This window comes from Meleagris gallopavo, chromosome 5 (genome assembly GCF_000146605.3).
Source record: "Meleagris gallopavo isolate NT-WF06-2002-E0010 breed Aviagen turkey brand Nicholas breeding stock chromosome 5, Turkey_5.1, whole genome shotgun sequence".
In the NCBI taxonomy this organism is placed as follows: Eukaryota; Metazoa; Chordata; class Aves; order Galliformes; family Phasianidae; genus Meleagris; species Meleagris gallopavo.
Window position 1 is genome coordinate 42,560,436 of NC_015015.2, and position 19,500 is coordinate 42,579,935.

Genomic DNA, 19,500 nt, shown 5'->3' on the forward strand with positions numbered 1-19,500 from the left:
AACAAAAAAATAAAATAAACCAACCAAACTCTAAGCCTAAGGGCTTAAAAATTAGAGGCATAGCCTTTCTCTCTATTTTCTATATTTATATGAAAATAATTCATGCTTCATGCTAAATACATTATTTACCTTACAAGAACTTTGTCATCTTTGAATAAAAAATTGTTTGCTTTTTGTATTCCCCCCCCACTTCCAAAAGGAATCCATGCAGTGTGGATCTTTTTTTTTCTGCTGGCTACGCTGGTTGAATCTGGAAATCTGTGGTTTTTGCACAGATAAATCCTGACTGACATTAACTGCAACGCTCCCTTCTGAGGGCAGTGTAGGAGCTGTTCTGTTGAACTTAATTTCACTGTTCATCAATATGTTTTCCTGTTGTTGTTTTTTTAAATTACAGAATAATACTAATGGCAGGTTTCATAGCTTTTTTTTCCCTCAGTTAGATCAAATATTTGATCCACAGAGAAGGATTCTGATTTATTTTCTTCCTTAACATCTACTGTAACTTCTTAGACTTGATTGCTTTTCACTCAGGCAGTTTAGAAGACATAGCTTGTTTTTCCCTATACTATTATTTTTTGCACGCAGTGCCAATCTTCGGGCTTATGGCTTTTTGAACATTCAGTTAATTTAATATAGAAGACATAATTCAATGATTAGCAATGCTATTAACAGTGCCACACCCTCCCCCCCCATTTCTTTTCATTATTTCACTCATTGCATACACAGCTCAAACTTCCCAAAACTTAGAAGTTACCAGTCTTCACGCTATTAGCCACATATAGTACACGAAGCACTAGAAGTGCATTACGGTATGCGCAGTTGCCACCAGTGGCTGTCCAAAGACTTCTATGGCACGGTGAATCCAAGTGCCACTAGATGGTCTGTGGTTTGGTGTGAGAAGTACACGCCTTCTCTTTCCCCCCAAATCTCTTTCTTCACATTCACTCACATCCCAATTGTAAGGCCGTTAAAAAAATTCTTAAGGGTTAGGCCTGAATGACTACTAAATTATGCAATCTCTTCTAGTGTAAGAGAGATTTCCAAGTGCCCGATCTTATCCCATCACAACAATGTTGATGTCACTGCGTATTCAACCATGCATTTTTTGACAAGCCGGAGAAAGCAATGGCGATTTTGGCTTTTTTCTGTTGTTAACTTTTTGTCTTCGGGTAATGAAAAGCTTTTGTAAATTAGCTGAGTGTCAGTATGAGTTCTATGGCTTCAATCTCCTTTAAAAATAAAAATCTTAAGGGTACCAAAAAAAAAAAAAAGTAAAAAGAAAAAAGAAAAGAAATAAAATCAAATAGAAAGAAAAACAAAAAAGGAAAAATTGCTGATATTGCCACAAATCATTAGAATTCACCTGACGTGCTGAAACAAAACTTTGTAAGTTCAAACAAATCATTGATTTGTTCTAATTTTTTGTGGTTTCCTTTTGCTCTTTCTGCCCCTTTGCCGTCCAATTGGTGATGTTATTCAAACAGGATCGAATTCCTGCTAAATGCAGGAGAGATCCCGCTGCTTCTTTCATCTCCTCATCGTCACTCTCAGGGGGCTTTTCAGTACGTCTCTTTTTAAGAGGCAGTGTGTCACTTGGTACTTTTTTCGCCTTCATTAAATGTTGCCTTTTCTTGTGCTGGGATGCATACCCACTGTCAGCTAAAGAATCCTTGGTCTCCTTCCGATTTTGCTTTTTGTCCTCCTCTTCTGTTTCACTATGGCTCTCATGGCTCTGGAAGCTAACTTCACTTCCTTCACTGCTGTCTTGGCTACCTTTAGTTGCAAATTCATACTGGTCATCAGCAGAGGAAGAGGAAACGGAGTCACTGGCAGGTGATGTGCTCCTGTGGTTGGAAGATTTGGCACTGCTGTAGTTGTGATCCTCCTTCGGGTCACCGCTAACAACTGGAGAGCCACAAGACTGTTCGCTTTCTGTCCGCATCCGGCAGTTTGTAATCCCATTCCTGGAAAAGCAAATTGAAGTAGTTGAAAAAAACGCAGAGAAGTAATCCTGCTTCAGTGCAAAAAATAATAAGGTGAAAACAACTGACAGATAATCGAAAGTTATGGTTACTGAAGTAACATCCAGGCAGGCCACTTTCAAAACCTGATTTTTTACAATTGTTTGCAAATTGGACTCCACATGTTTTTCAAGGCAACAGTTACATAGCAGTAAAAGAGGCAGGAGTAAGGAGGGTGGCCGTAAGAAGTAATGTCTGAGCAGTCCTGATCCGTGTTTTAAGAAAATTATTACAAAGTTTTATTTACTAGATTTTAAATAAGTTCTGATGAGTTATATAAATATCCTCCAAACTTTTCAAATGATACTACTAAAAATGTGGGGAAGAGACACCAACTTCCTGGTGTTCTGCCTTTGCCTCCTCTCAGAGACTCTTTCTCAGCTCTGCCATTCCCAGGTAAGAGGATTTCAGCTGGAATCTGTGTGGTCCCAGATAGGATATTTTTGACACATTTTTGACACTTCCGACTGTGATCAGTTTGTGGATCTTAAAAACAGTGTGATGGTAAAACGCTGCCAACAAAATATTATGTATTCAAAAACAAGGAGTACCAAAAAATCTGGTTTTGTTTTAGAAATTTTCATTTTCCTCTTAGGTTTTATGGCACATAGTTCCCAGCACTGTGGGAACTATGGCAGCACAAGATGTTAAAAAACTAATGGTGTCCCCTTCTGCACTGGAAAATATTATAGCATTACCAATGACTTCACAATAGAGAACACAATGCTCGCAAGTCAGCTGCAGAAGGGATCGCCTCTGTGCAGTGTTTAATTTCTACTAGAAAAGGAGAGGGAGATGCTCATCCCTGAGTAGAGGCATCATCATTTTCCCTGCCAGTTCACCAGCCTTGAACTCGTCTATCAATAAAAACAAAAATCAAAAACAAGCAAGGCTGTTTCATCTGTCACATGATAAACCACTTTAAGATCTGGTCCTGCCACCTTCATGCTATCATCACAGTGCTTTCATACAATCATGACTGCGTTGGTTAAAAATGCACACTGAACACAGGTGCTTCTTAACAGAAATGTGACAGTGACCAGGGTAGTCCTGTTTCTGCTTTAAAAATGGGGAAGTGCTTTAGGTTTCAGGGAGTGTTGCACACAGTTCCGGTTTCCTTACAGAATGAACAACAGAGCATTATCCATTTTAGATAGGTATGGTTGAAAGGTGGAAAATACAGGAGAAGTATATAATCCCTCAGTTCCTATTCATCTCAATGCACTTATCTGTGGAGCTTATTGAAGTAAGAAACAGCTTCTGAGAAGCAGTGACAGGACAGTGCTAAAAGGCAGTGCATTAATCAGTCTCCCCAAATGTTCTTATTTACAGTACTTTCAGATAAATATATGTAACAGAAGGCACAGTTATTAGCAGCCACTTTTGCTCAATAAAATTATTTTCACTTAGATTTTCAAGTAGCTTTATGATCCATAAATTATATACAAAACCCAGAAGGAATACACAATGCTCCTTCAATTATTAATAACTAAATGCAATGTCATTCATGACTGTGCAGCAAGCCAGCTGCATTTACTCTGTGATGGTTTCCCACTGCAGGGGTTGTCATTAGAAGATGCCAAATGCTTAAAAGAAGAAATCATCCATACTAAACTAGTTGAAAGGTGAATTTATAACCAACTCCTTAAGATCAGTCATTACGAGGAAGCATGTGATGCATTTTAAGTGACAGATTCTTCATTTTTAGGGTAAATTTACATTTAAATATGTTCAAAATTATCATAAATTTGCATAAAATTGAAGTTACTTGATTTTATTAGGCAGCTAATAGTCAGGGCAATGTGGCTCAGTAAACATCACATGCTCCTAGTTCCCCATATAAAGCCACCAATAAATTCTTGCTCCAAGGGAAAAAAACACAGGACAGAATAGGTAGGAACCCAAGTGGAATGCTTATGGATTAAGTTACTAGTGAACAAGGATTCTGACAGATGGGATTTAAATTAAGATGCCCATTTTTGTGTTATGAGATCTACCTCTATTTGTTCTCAGAAACTATCAATAAAAGGAAAACAACAGTTCCATGGAGCAGAGCAACCATGTGCCAAAACACCACCCTGGTTTGCCCCCTCTTGAGTCTAGTGTTTGCTTTCCCTAAAGGGGCTCTAATTTGGATTCAAAAGCTCTGCCCAAGGGACATACTCCAGATCCCAATCCCCTAAAAAACAACAATGAAAACAAACAAAAAATAAACAACAACAACAAAAACAGAAAATTGGAATGAAAAGGCCCAGGGACTACAGGAGCAATGTCCTGGGGGAAAGTGTACTACTATGGGGTTAGAATCCCACAGAAATGATTGCAAACAGGGATAATGGCAAAGACAGACAGAAAAGGACAAAAAAGAGTCACTTTAAAATAAGTGGGAGAAGATAGGAAATACTGCATTTCAAAAGAAAAGGAGCTACGGTGGAACTGGTCAGGAAATGGACAGCATTTGCATCTCAGAAAAATTTTTATATTTTTCACTTACATTTTGAAAGATTTCCAACCAGTTCTGCTTGGGGAAATAAAAAAGGAAGAGAAAGAAGGTCAAGGAGAGAAGTAGCAAGGCTAATCTGCAGAGATGAAAATGAGTTATACAGGCAGAGTGGCTTAGGATATTCATCGGGTCAACATTCACGTAGCCTGAAAGTAAATTCATCTGATAGGCAACAGGCCAAAACATAGGAAGAATTAGTTATAACTGATATTACTACATAAGTAAGAGTTGAATAAACTATTACCTAAATCATTAATAATCCACACATGCTTCTCAGACATTGTCAAGCTTCATTTTGTGCTCGTACCCACTCACACACTCACACATCAATCTGGTGATATGCTAAGTTCAAGGCGGATCATCAGCAGATGAATTCCCCCAGGCTTCAGGGGACAGATTTTGGCCAGCTGAATCTATTTTTGCTCAAAATTCTGGTTGTAATTCTAACTTTGTCACTGAAACAACAATAGTTCTTTAAAACAGGCACTTGCTCTGATGTTTGGATTAGTATTAAATGATATTGAAGAAGAAAAAATATTTAAGAGTTGCGTGCTCAGTGTAACAGTGAGGCAAAATTTAAAGTAATACCTTATTATTTCCCCATTTTCTAGTTCAGCACTTCATTTCAAAATTTCCAGAAACTGACGTGTTCTCAAATATGCCTGCCTCTGTCAGGAAAGCCCATGGGGCAGTCTCTGGAGCTTTTCATCCTACAGAGTCTTATTTGCTTGAGGGTTCTTAACCACAGTTCTACGCCTAAAAGTACCATGCACAGATTCTTTTAATATTTCAATTTTGCTGTAGCACAATTACACAACCCTCAAGGTCTACAGAGATAAGTTGGCCTTTTGAAAGCCTGATTCCATTCCCCTTGTAAATTGATATGAGTTACTAATTTCATCAGGAGCAAAATGGAGCCTACAGGAGCTGGATCTCAATGCAGTAATGAAACAGTTGCTTTTGCACAGCGTCACTGCTTCTGCTTTTTAAAAGGGTCTTCCTTGGGATGCAGCAGAAGTAAGTCTCCATTCTGTCTGCAACATGCAGGAAGTGTGACTGACAAATACTTACTGTATTCCACATCAGAGACAGGTATATTCATTTGTTGAACAAAACAAACCTACATAAAGTTTAAATACCAGCTTAATCCCTCTAAGCATTTTGGATGACAGGTAGTGTGATTTTTGGAAACAGACAGTTAAAAGATATGAAGAAAGTAATACAGTTTGCTACTGTAAGTTGAATGTATGCATTTTGTCAGATTCCAGGTTTGCTAACACACTCTTTTAACATAAAGGTAATATGATTTCAGAGGAAAATTCAGGAGAGTCAGTTTTAGATACAGGTAGTTGAACTGTTATTATAAACACTACATACCAGCAGATGGGACAATAAGCAAGCATATGGAAGATAAGTGATGCTCACTTGTTGTATGACAAGATTCTATCAGGGGCTACTGAGTTAAAACAAGTCAGTTACACTATGATGGAACCTCTTACAGAGATACACACCCTGCCTGCTGCAGGTGAAAAGGGGAAAGCAATCCAACAAGGATGACGTGGGAATTGTTAAACTGGACATATCAGTAATACACAAGAACATTAAGAATACCTACTTAAGAATTTATGAAAGGAAATATCTACCAGTTCCTTTAAGCAGAAGTAATTGTGTGCAGACACAAGAGCATATAATCCTACAATGCTTTGGCATCTGTGGTGCACATGTTACTTATGTTTGGTTTATTTAATCACTCTTGAATAATTGATTTCAAGGTATAATATAGTAATTGCCCTACAAATTTGAAGTTGAAATAATCATAAATAAAAATCTTGCCTCTTCAAATAAAATTAGGCATAACAGCTATTCTTGTCAAACTCCAATGATAATGAGCAGCAGAGGAACTGCAGCATTACTAGTTAAAAAAGAAACAAAAGTTATTTTAAAATATAATGCTGCTCAGGTAGCTAAGGCCTGTTAATGCTGCTTTTGGGTGTGTGTGATTTTGTTAGTTTTGGATTATTTCTTTTATTTCAAAATAAAGGAGAAGCAGTAGCTCCGCCAGTGTGGATGTGCTTCCCTTCTCTAGGAAACTGTCTTCGAAACCTGAATGGCAAATTTTTTCACTTTGGGAAATTCCCTGTAAATTTCTGCATGCAATTTACAGATAACTGAAATTCCTTTGGAAGTCAGAAATGTTTTGTGAGAAAGGAGAATTTAAAAACAGAAATAAATAATTTCTCATCAGTTTTAATTTTTAATCTGTAGTTATTTAATACCTTTTTTTTTTCTAACAAACACAACTAAAAGTAATTGAATCTGTTACAATGGCATGAAGTGGCATATAAAAAAGCTTGACCTAAGTTTTCAACCAGACTGAAACATTCTTTGGATTCACCTTGCTGAAATATTAGCAAAAAACAAATAAACAAACAAAAAACTAGCAGTTAAGCAAAGAGGGTCAGTACTACACTCCATCCTAAAATTTCTGATTGTATCAACAAACACAGAGTCCAGCCAAATCCAGCCACAGCAACTTTATTAGGAATGGCTCTGCTTAGCATCCCAATTCATCCCAAATCCTAAAGGTTTTACCTGTTCCTTAGTATTTCCCACCAAGATATCTGTGACCTCTTCTTCCCTCTTTTTTACCTGCATCTCAGGTGAATTTAATGGCTGGTGATATGGGATAGGGTTTCCATTTGGCCACTGAACAGACTGCAAAGCCTCATGGAGCAAGGCTAGCAACAAACTGCCCACATGCAGGAACAGTTCCAAAAGTAAAAGGAAATTAGTAGGAGCTAAAAGCATCAGCTCTCCTTGGTTGTCTGTTCAGTGGGAAAAGCAGGATTAGGACAGAAAACAGAACTAAGAGGTTATAGATAAAGAATTCACAATCCAATCCTACTTTTGATGGTAGCTGAATCTGACCAAAAAGTGAGGAAGCCTGCCTACTCATTATGAGTACCGAAGACTAGAGTGCCATGAAGCCCAGGTCCCCCGGGAGCCCATCCAAATGCTGTTAAAAATGCCTCTGTCGCACAGTGAACATTCAGAGATGAGGAAAACAAACAAACAAAAAGGCCTATTACATAAATATTGCCAGAGATATTCAGCAAAACATCTTTTGCAAACTAACCTGGACTAAACATCAAGGTCTGTGCCACACAGCTGTTGAGGTTTTCTGTGGAGTGAAATTCCACTAACTTCACCTCAGGGGATTTGCCCACTGCAGGCAGGGAAGGCTTAGGCCTAGCAGGTCTGCTGTGCTGTGGGAAGGATGTGCACAGACACAATCCATGCATGTGCTGAAGAAAACTGAGGCAATTTACAGACATCATGGTGAGAGGTTTCTGCTGAATGCACTGGCATTGTAGTCCAAACAGCTCTACCAAGCTCATGCTCTTCCAAAGGGTTGGTGTAATTGGTACCACCTTACGAATTTGGAACGTGACTGCATTTGACAGAGCTTCCTGCACCTTGCCACAATGCATGCTGCAAATGTATTGGCCATTTTGATAGAGACTATGCCTACTGAAGTGTCTACAGAAGTCCTCCTAGAGAAACATCTAAAGGATGTTTTTGAATTTTAATAAGTAGTAAGTAAGAGCAAAATCTCACCTTCAAAGCACAGTCAACTCCATGCTCATGTAAGCCACTACTTACTTCGCTTGCTTTCACTGAATACCTTTTTAAGTCAGTATTTTATTTTCTATGTATTCAGAGTATAACTGCATTGGCTTTTAGATTCACTTGGGGAACTGTATGGTGATACGGTCTGCCAAAAATATATAAGATGGATCTCATGTAAGAGACATGCTACACACTGCACAGCTTTGAAAACCTTATTTTCCCCTGCTGTCTTTGGGTGGGTCTCAGACTTGTCAGCCATAACATGGAAAATATGGATGATAAACAAGCTAAAAGAAGTGTGAATAAAGGAAATAAAAAGCTACTGTCAGAACACAACCAATTACGCTCTGCTGTGGAGATTTAACACCACTGGATGATTTTCAAAGTAAAAACAGTGTGGGAAGCCTTTTCTGCTTGTAGATTAGTTTGGAATGAAAGACCTATTTGTGCAATTTAAGCCAAATGCACTACAACATAACGATGCCCTCTTCAACTGCTATTCTTTATTTATGGAAACTGGTGGACTTCTTGCTTCTAACTACTTTTTAGTAGGGTTTTTTAATTCATCCTACTTAACTCTATCATATTTTATGTATAAAGGATAATGTAATTGTATGTAGTTACATGGGAGCAACAACACATTGGTATCTTGCGCAGGGACAGAACAGCAAGAATTGCACAGTTAACTTTCAAGCTAATGGGAGCTAATGTATCAGAAAACACTGATTTCAATGTCTCTTAGGTCTGTGCTGTGGTTTCGGTCTCTCTTCTGAATAACAGATTTGTCAAAACATTCTGCCTAATTACAACTGCAAATTTAACCCAAGATCAAACTTGTTACTCCATTTCGACAGTAATGGCAGTCTGCACATCAGGGTAACATACTGCAGGTTATTTGCACGTGGTCTGCTTGGTAACAAATCTAGCTGCATAGACTTATCTTTCATTTTGCTGTGTTCTTCAGCATATGACACAAAATGGAAACCCAAGTGAAGGCAAGGGACTGTGTAACAGAACTAAATTAACAGAAACCTGGTTTATGGCTTTTCATTCAGAACATCAGAAGAACTCTTCTCCAGAAAATACACAACTGAGTAAAATCTTATTGGAAAGAAGTTGTCTGGCCTTCCCTGAATATATAGGCTGAGGGACACAACTTCTGCAGGTTAACTGGAAAATCAGACTACACCACTTGCTATGGCTGCCCAGCAGACCTGCTGCTGGTGAAAAAGCTGGAAGGGGACATTTCTGAAAACACTCCCTGCCAGCCTGATTAGGGCAACTCCCTCCATGCAAGGAAGGAAGCTACACATAAGCAGTACTCCCACTCTTCACAGCAATAGAGGAAGGCTGCACAGACACTGGGATAAATTCCCTCTGCTGTACACGATAAGCAGAAGTTGTATGGATTTCCATGAGATGCCACAAAAGCTCAGCACGACAGGCTCCATTTAGCTGTGCATGTCTGAAGAGAGGAGCAAGCACCAAGAAACAGGATGTTGTTTTTACAGTAACAGAAATATCCAGTTTTCAGAGGTCCAGATGATGTTCTAAAAGGTACCATGCATCCAAAATGACTTTCCTAAATTAATTCTGAATCTTAATATCCCCAGTAGGCAAAAGACAAAACTGTCTTCTGAACTTGCTCTGCTTCAGAGAATCCCTTAACTTATCCAAATTTCTCACAGCCTCTTCCCTGCTCTCCCCCCACTTTTTTTTTCCAAGAATTAGAAGAGAAGATATTGCAGAAGCTCCTAAAGAACAGCAGACATCATGCAGACCAGCAATATATTCCTAGCAAGCTATTTCTACTATTGCCTAAGGCTGGAGAAGAGAACAAAAAGAATTAGAAATATGTCTGTGTTAACAAATTATAAATGCTCTTCTGTGAGACTGAGCAAAAAGAACGTAAGCAAGGGAGGGGTAAAATCCCTTATCTCCCAAATCTAGATTAGCAGGTAGCTGGTGACGGTCCTGTTCTACCTGCAGACCCCCTCCCACTCCAAAGAGAAGTCCTCAGAAATGTATAAAAGTTAACTATATGCAGCCTTGCAACACAGCAATTTGGAGATTTTTTTTTTGAGTGGCCATGGATGGAAAAAAAGATCTATCTCCTCCTTAAGTTAACCCTGATTATAGAACAGAAAGTCTCCTCTTCCTAAGGAAGGGCCCTAAGCTGGAAGTGCAGATAAGCTGCATATTCAGAGAATATTCAGACCACCGCATCTTCTGTTTAGCTTGGTCACTTCCTAAATGCATGTATATATACAATATACAATCCAGCAGTCCCATAGCTCTGCAGTCTCCTCTGCAGCAGAATACAAGTACCAGCCAAAGCCAAAAGCAAAGCCACTGAAGATGGCTGCCCTCCACTGCTAGCAGGACCAGACAGCAGAAAAGTGAGATGGAGAAAAACTCTGCATACTTCTGGGGGATGACCCCTAGGGTTGTATCTCTACAGCACAGCAAATACGAAAAACAGTTGAAGCAGCTGCCCATCAAAGTTAGTGTCTTTCCTTCTCTGCATTTTTAGTCATCAAGATTACGTGAATATTGGAGGTTCTCTCTCTCTCTCTCTCCATTTTTTTGGATGTAAAAACTATCCCCAAAGAGCTAGAAGTAATTCTGAAAAGAGATAAAAAATAAAGTGCAATGAAAAAAATCCCAAGTAAATAATGATGGAACAAGTAGCTATCAAGCTCCTTCATTTCACTGCTTTGCAACTGCTTACTGAGACTAGTGTGCAACACTGTGTCACAGCCCAGCAAAGCAGCACCAGCACTGAATATGAAATCCCACCCAGAATATCCAAGTGCCTGAGCTGGAATGGCTTTTACCGCTAATGTGAGTTTTGAAAGAGCACTGGCAGCACACTTGACAGAATTATTCTCTGTTGTGACTGACAGAAAACGGAGTTACACCTGAGGCAAATTGTTCGTGCAACAATAAGCCATCACTACTTTAAGTAAAGCAAACCGCTGAACCACAGTTCTTATTGCCATCACTAGATGTCCCTTAGTGCCCTGCTTTCTGGAAAAAAAGTCGAGGATCTTCAAACAACATTTTACCCTTGAATGTCTCAGTATAACCTTGAAATAGAATCTGTAATGAAAGAAACCATCTCACATTAATAACAAAATAACAGCTATAGGTATTTAATCCCAGAAAAAAGAATCAGGAAACTGTCTTTAAAGGGGGATAGGGGCAGGAAAACACATCTGCACTAAGAAAAAGAGGCCACCCGAGGAGCTTCTTACAGAAAGCTGCCTTCAACTTGCCAGTGAAAACAAAACGATGCTCTTTATACGCCTTTATGAAATAAGACAGAAATGCCAAGACTATCTTGCAAAGAATGGCAGTCCATGAGTTTTGGATGGCAGAGGGTTTCTTTCATTTAAAATCTTCTAAGTATTAGCAAGCAGTATATTTTCTCATGTTCCAAGCTTATGCATAATATTATATTATCTGCAAAATAATAGTTTATTCCATAAAGATCTCACAATGAGCCACTCTTACCTTACTGCAACAGCCATGCTTCCTATAGGGCTGATTGGCAATGGCCTGGCTCCAGGAAATATTCCTCTACTCAGAACTCGAGCTCCATTCTGTATCACTCCTGGAGGAACTAAAAAACAAAAAGATTTATTTTTTCTTTTAAAGAAAACATCAGCAAAGTGTGTGAGCAAAACGTGAAAGTTAAGCTTTTCAATGAATTGAGAAAACATCGGAGAGGCTTGCGTACTGCACTGCTTACCTTCCAGCATCTCGTCTCAACTCTTGTGAATGCCATCCTATTTTCAATGCTATTTTCATAGCAAATATTTTGACAGCAACTAGTGATAAAGTGGCTTGTGGAAGCCACTGCCTGACCTAGTTGCTGCAGATCATTCCTTGTACAACTGAATCACCGGTTTTATAATCACAGTTCTTCTGGGAATGTATGTGCTTATGAGTCAAAAACAGCTCTGAGCATAGATGTAACTTTCATTTACTGTGAGAAACAATGACCCTTTACAGTCAAGCAGAATGTAAGCACCCGGCAGTCAGGTGCCTGCAGCATGCAGCCTGTTCACAGGCCTCAGCGAAGGGCAAAGGCACTGGCCACTGGGAATAGGAGGTTTCACTGGGGTCTTGTCAGTGGGCTGGGCATCTGGCACTGCAGCTCTGGCCAGTAAGAATTTAACCAACATCCCAGTACTTCATTTCTACAGAGGTGCTCTTCTGTGTCCTCAGCATTTTCTTCTTCCTCCTTGGGCTGCAGAACTACAGAACACAGCACTTACCAGGGACTTGGGCATAACTGCACAACTGTTAAATCCCTGCAGACTGAACAGAAACCACTAGTAGCCTTCACCCAAACATGCTTCTTTAATGTCCATGATCAGCTTGTTTTTCTAATCCTTACCAAAAGTCAGCATTTACCTTCCCCTAACGGGGAATGTCCGAAAGGACAATGATTACCATTACTGTGTATGTGTTATTTTTAAACATATAGATACTATAAAAATACATATTAAATAAATACAAACAGCTACAGAATTTTACCTTCAAAGGTTCACTTAAGCAAATTACAGAGTGACTAGAAAACTCATACAGCCTAAGAATCAAAGTACACACTTCACACGCCCAACTTCAAATGCTCATACTCGAAAACGCTAGTGAGCTCTGAGGCAGAGAAATACATCCAGGCCTAGAAACACATTATTTTTAAGATGCTGAGGTACCTATCAACACCAAGCCAGAGCCACGCTCCCCTTCCTGTATCCTGATGCTCACCTTGCTTCATTCCAGACCACAAAGATTAGTCCTGGGAAAATAATCTTCTTTTCTCCTGCTGGTGAGAGCACATCACCCCTTAATCAAATCCTGCCACTGTGTGATACCACCCTTGCTTCTGAGAACCTCTGAAGAATAGGTCATTTATATTTAGGTGTTTAAGTACAGACTTAAATGGCCAAAATTACAGAATCTACTTTGTAACAACTAGGGTCAGCTTTCAATGACCAAAATAATTTTAAAATCACTTTTTGCTATTTATACTTCACTACTTTGTGCACATTTTCTTCCAGCACTAGAAATCGATCATGTACACTTCACTCAGGGCTTTCAATGTTCCTGTGCTTGGGTTTGTAAATAATATAGAGGAATGTTCTCTTGCTAATAACTCTGAAGTCTGAGGTTTTTAAATTTTGTTTCATATTTGCTTCATAGCATAACCTTATGAAGGCCAAAACAACAACATTATAAAAGTGAAATGGTCTGCTCAAGGATACGTCTAGAAGAAAACACACAGAGAATGGGCAAATTTAAAGTAACATATAAACTTGCTATATACCTAAAGATCAACAAAAAGACATAATTTCCAACGGGCATCATTTCCCAGCAGGTTTACAAGAGAAACAGATTTCATTCTGCACTACATAGTACAGTTTCTGTGTATTTACAAAGTCCCCTTAAAAGAAATGAACCAAGAAATTTGACCTAGAGAGATATGGTAATTTCATCTTTACTCAGATACAAACCGTAGTTTTATACTGAAATAAACCATTTAGGCATGCACATACACACTCATTTGTCAGTTAGCTATGTGTGCCGACTAAATAAATATACGTACACAACTTCAAAGCAAACACATTGGCAATTCTATTGCAAGAAAAGGAGCAACAGACTCCCTGATGCCCAAACTCTTCTTTCCACAGTGACTTAATTATCCCAGTCTGCTGGCAAAGTTAGCTGATATTTATCTCAGCCCTTCTTCCCTCCTTTCTCCCTGTTTCTGCTTTACTGACACCCCTTTAAAAAATTGCTTCTTTAAAAAATCCTGTTCACTCTTACCCATCACTTCTCCAAAACCATTGGGTCATGTCTTTTCTTCTTGGCTTTCTCAGAGTTTCAATTTTCTGCACTCTTATGTACATAAAGTACACCATGTTTTGTAGCTTGGAGTTTGTATTTATTAATATCCACACTCACACCATCCTTCCATCCATAAGTCACGCTGTGCTACTTGGGAATGACCTCTTCAAAAGCTTCACATTTAAAAAGATTCCAGTCTGAACACACAAACATATTCGACCTCTTCCCTTCAGTAATTAACAAATGCTAAGGAGAAGAAAGAAAGAAAAAATAAAAAGAAGTTCGCTGCCCTTTGAAACTACCCCCAAAGAGGCCCCTTGACACACTGGTACCTATTCCTACGTATGAAATTCACCTCAGTTACACCTGGTCTGTTCAGTGTGCCATCCAAAGACTTCGGTAGTACTCCTAGTGCCAAAAGAAGCCTTAATTTTTTCTTAAGTATACCACAGCTCTGAATATTGAAATTAATACTCAGAATTCAGTAATTATTTCAGCTTGTAATGCAGTGATATTGGTCCTCATTTCTCTTTTTGTTTCCCAAAACTCCCTGAATTACAATGCAGCAGAACCGCTGTATCACTAGTTAAGCCTTGCAAATAAACAGAAAGGCTGTGTGCAAGGGATCAACCACATGAGAAACCTAGATAGTGCAGTGGATCTTTCCTGTAAACATCTGGAACCAGCAAGAAAAAACATAACTTGTTGGTAAAGGAGTTTCCACAGCATCCTTAACATAAAATAGAAAAGCAGTCGTGATCAAAACAATGCAGCAGCAGCAGTTATTAATTTCTAGGTTACCCACACAGCTGGCATGGCACTGTGTGACTGCTACCTACTGCATTTCAAGCAGCATCAACACCCATCCCTCCAAAGATGACAGTAATTTATTTTAAATTGTTGATACCTACAAACTGCCAACATATATGTTGTCCCTGATACCCAGATACTATCCTTGCCTTTGCACAGGTTGTATGAAGATGGTTACTGATTATCCAAGGAATTATTTTCACACATTGGCACTTTTGAGGGCTTTTGTATTATTTACTGGAAAATATGTAGAGCTTTCATTCCAAAGATAAATTTGTGCCTCCCTACTTTTAATTAAGTTTTGAAACCGTACTTTGAGGTTAGTTATTTATATTTTAGATTGAAAACCAAGGTGTGGAGGTAAAATAATTTACTCTAAACCATATAAAAAATCAGTGCTGGTGTGTACTAACACCATCCAGTCCTGAGTCCTCTTTTGTAATGCTTCTTTAACCAAAGGCACAGGCAGGTTACATGGATCCACATTCCTAGGCAGAAGTGTGAAATGTAATTTACACCTTTTCTGTGTGAGCGCTTAGAGACGGTGATGTCTGAGAAATACAATTCAAAAAAACAATGCAAAAAGATCAGTACACCTTTTTGATAAAAGGTTTCTTCTTTCATAAAATGTTCTTAGTGAAACTTGAAGAGTCTGAAAGAATAAAATCATTGTTCACCCTTCAGCTTCCATCACTGCTTTGTTCTGGAAGAGGCAATGGATCTCATTTCTATCCCAGAAAGCTTAAAACCCAAGAAATATTTCAATTAGAGTAAATAGAGATAAGCCATACAGAGAATCTGCCTCTAATCTGTTGCATTAAGGAGGCAAAGGATTTTTGATCTTACTCTGTTCTGGTGAAATTCCACAACTGGAACAGAATTTGGAATTTCAAGTCTCTAGTGCTTGACTGCAGAGGAACAATACGTATAACATCAAAAATCAGAGCTACATCTATGAAATTCTCCAAGGAGGAAATAATCTTTCTGTCTTTTATACTCTACAGCAAACTTTTACATTAACAAGTTTCACAGACAATAAAGTAAATGCCATGTGGTAGAACATACCATAATCAGAATCCATCAAAATGTTAGATAACGTTAAAAAGATCCAACAGAACCATACCAAAATCCAGTGCTGCTATGCAGACTGCACTCAGCAGCTGGAGGTGGAAAATAACATGGTGGCTGCATGGCCATCCCACATCTGGTGCAGGACTGTTCCAACTGAGCATATTCTTAAGTACAACGTCTCAAACTGTGGGACTTCTTTCATCACTTGGCAGATGACACCTATAATCTCAGAGAGCGTGTGTCAGAAACAAACTCCTCCTGTCCAGCTGAGCTAACAACCCTGTCCAAGCCCTTCACAGCAACCAAACCCAGGTCAGACTGGGTCTTTCTCTGAAGATATGACTGTTCAGTGTATTAAAGCAGCAAAACATAAGTGGAAATGATGGAGGAAATACTCAGTAGAAAGTGTCAGCAGACACACTACACTCCAACTCCTCACTAAATAGGGAACATAACTTCTTGGTCAAATGTTGGCGGAAGTTAAATCAGCAATGAAAATAACTTGTTGTAAATTAAGGAAATTAATAAGAAAAGGGGTAACGGACATGTTCTTCACATCATCTGGGAAACAAGCACGCTCTGTTAAACTCTCTAGCTCAAGGTAGCCAACTGTTAGAGTAGTGAGGAAAAATGAGTTTTTACTGAAAGTGAACTTTTCAAAGCACGAAGGTGGTATTCTGTGGGGACAGACTGGTTTCTTTTGCCTCTCCTGTCATCATGTGGCACACGCGTTTATGTCAGCCTCTCTTCCCTGAGTCACCTCATGTAGCATGGAAGAAATTACTATAGGCAAGAGATACTGAATGTCTGCTAATATCTGTCAGCTTTAGCTTCTTTCTGCCAGTTCCTCTTCCAGGACAGCATTTAGCAGAATACTTTATCTCAGGCTACAAGAACTGAAAACAGGAAATTGCTGATGATGTGTAATTGATGGGACATCAGAAATTGCCAGAAGCAAATATTATCTGCCAAATGCATAACTTTATTCACTCCAACTCTCTTATCCCAAGCATAAATTTGATGCTGTCTCCCTAGCATGTTCTATTTTACTATTTAAGAGAATTTTTTTTAGAACTCAGATTCCACAATCTGCAGCCCTAACGAACTGCAAATCGAGGATGCACCCAACCAGCTATTTACTCTAAACAAAAATTTGAGCACGGAGGGAAAAGCATGTCCTGATAATCCTACCACATTCATACCTTAAGTAAATGCTTTTAATAAAAATAATCTAATCTTCAGAGCTTTTATTTTTTTTTTCCTCATTAAGTAAAAAATGCCAGCCAACCATTTTGGTGATACTGGAACTGGTTAACGACAGCGCTATTTACTCAGAGACTGGTAGTGAAATACTTTTGTGCTCAGAAATGGAATAAAAATTAACAATCCCCCAGCCTTGAAATTCCCTAAAGCAAACAAAACATACTGCTAAATCAAAATACAAGTAGTAGGGAGAAAGTACATCAGAACAGTAAGTTCTCTCTCCAATATCATTTCTTCACTTTAATGACATAATATTGAAAAACCGAAAGTCAAAAAACAGAATCTGCATTAAGAGAAGCTGAGGATGCCATTCCCCTCAAATTGAATGGAATGGAAAGTTTCAACCCAATGAAAATGCTTTTCCAATTTTTGCATTGTTACAGAATTGTCAGCAAAAACAGCTTTATAAAATACTTCATTGTCTATGATTTATCATTTTCTGATATAAAAAGTAAGTCTGGAAGCTGCCTCATCGGCTATAACAAGTAATATGTCCACAAGCTTTCAAACAGAACACAGCAGTTAACAAATTTCACATACAATAAAAATGCACTGAGAAGACAGCATGTTCTATTTGATCCTATTTGCAGCATTTCTATTTGCTCTTAGGACAATTTTATACCATTTTTTTCTTCATTTCTGTAAATATATATCCCACATATCCAATCCACCTGCATTCACTTAAAAACTGAATTTCATTGAGATACATTTTTATTAGTATAGAAGTAGACCTTTTTTAAGAATTTCTTCTCATCCCACTGAATTTAAGATGTACTGAATGTATTTAGGCTGGGTTATAGATGCTTTGAGATAAGAAAGGTTTCCAAAACAGAGATCTCACCCTTGAAAAACTCCATTCTCCTATCTTCCCAAAAATCCTTAGTAGAGCATTTCAGCCTCTAATAAAGAACCAACTCTAAAAACAGTGCCATGAGGAATCCTGAAGGCTGTCACTTTCCAGCTAATATGGATGAGTAGAAACAAACTGGATGATAAATGTTGGGAGCTGAAGGCACTCCCCTGGAGTTTCCTGGTTTCCTCCCAAACGCTACCTGCAAGCAGTTTACAGCTGTGTGTAGTATTAAGTTGCAGCCTGGGTAACATGCTTGCATTGGTGTGCAATTCCCAAATCATACAGCAACATGCAAAGGACTACTCCTGAATTCAAAGCTATGTCTATGATGGCTGAGTCAGGAGCAACTCACATTAAGATCTTCAGTGTAATGCTTTGACCTTGGTGTGTTTCACCAGCATTACTATCAACAATAGGTTATGCACAACTACCTTTTATTGGTTCTTGCAAATTGAGCAAATTGTTTCAAGTTCACAATAATCCCACTGATCAAAAAAGTATTGCTACTTGAAATGCTAATAGTGACTTGAACCTCAGGAAGTCCAACAATGCAGAACTACCAAACGCTATGCCCAGTTTTTTCATGGCAAAACACAGTTTGGCAGGACTAAACAGCATGCCAGGATGATACAACCTTGGAGCTGAGGACCATATGCCACTGGAAGTGCCAGCTGGTAGCATTCACATCCAAGACACTGCGAAGATGTGAAGTACTGAACATCTCAATAGTCATACAAAATAACCTGTTGGTTTCATTAATTGAGAAGCCACAGCTTCTAGATGCAGCTTCATCACTTCTGTTCGCTATCTTTGCCCTTGGCTCTTCTGTGAGCCAGATACTCGTCAGAGAACGAAGGCCCAGCCACTGGGCACAACTTGCCCACAACAAACCAGCCAAAACTGAGTCCCCTCCAGGTAAAAATACAGCTCTCAATGCCAGTCATGTATAATGGCATGAATATTCATGTTCCACTACTAATGAAATACAAAGTATTCATAACACATGATAGCTACTACTAAAGGAGCCAGGTGTTTTTTTGTTTTTTTTTTTTTTAAACTATAATCAAATAATACAAAACTTAATGAAATGCAAGTACTTCCATAAACTGAAATAAAAAACAAACATAAAACTATGTTTCCACCTGTCCCTTCTGCCAGCTGGATTGTGTTTTTCAGTGGAGTCCTGCACAAAGCTGGCTACTTGTAATTTCTGTCTTATTTACAATCTCCAGTTATTTAGTTCGTAAAAATATGGTAAAGTGTTAATATTTTAGAAACTGTTTAGAAATTTCTGATGCCAGTGCTACTACAATCCAGGAATGAAACTTGCCAACCTGCACAGGTTAGAAAGCCAACATTACTTTGTCAACAACCCAGTATAACTGCAACACAAACAATCACTTTCATAAGTCTATAAAGCAAAACTTTCACAAACAACAAAAAAATCCAAATAGCAGCATTTTACTCTTTTATTTTGCAATCTTTTTTTA

General features: G+C 38.6%; 1 protein-coding gene across 1 annotated transcript in view; it reads right to left on the reverse strand.

Moving 5' to 3' along the window:
* Window positions 1-672: 672 nt before the first annotated feature.
* Window positions 673-19,500, reverse strand: part of FOXN3 (forkhead box N3) — a 110,049-nt gene continuing 91,221 nt past the window's right edge. The window contains exons 5-6 of the mRNA XM_019616132.2: window positions 11,674-11,782; window positions 673-1,967 (exon numbers count right to left, since the gene is read on the reverse strand). Coding sequence (XP_019471677.1) covers window positions 1,418-1,967; window positions 11,674-11,782 — 659 coding nt within the window. The 3' untranslated portion in view covers window positions 673-1,417. The remainder of the gene's footprint in view (window positions 1,968-11,673; window positions 11,783-19,500) is intronic.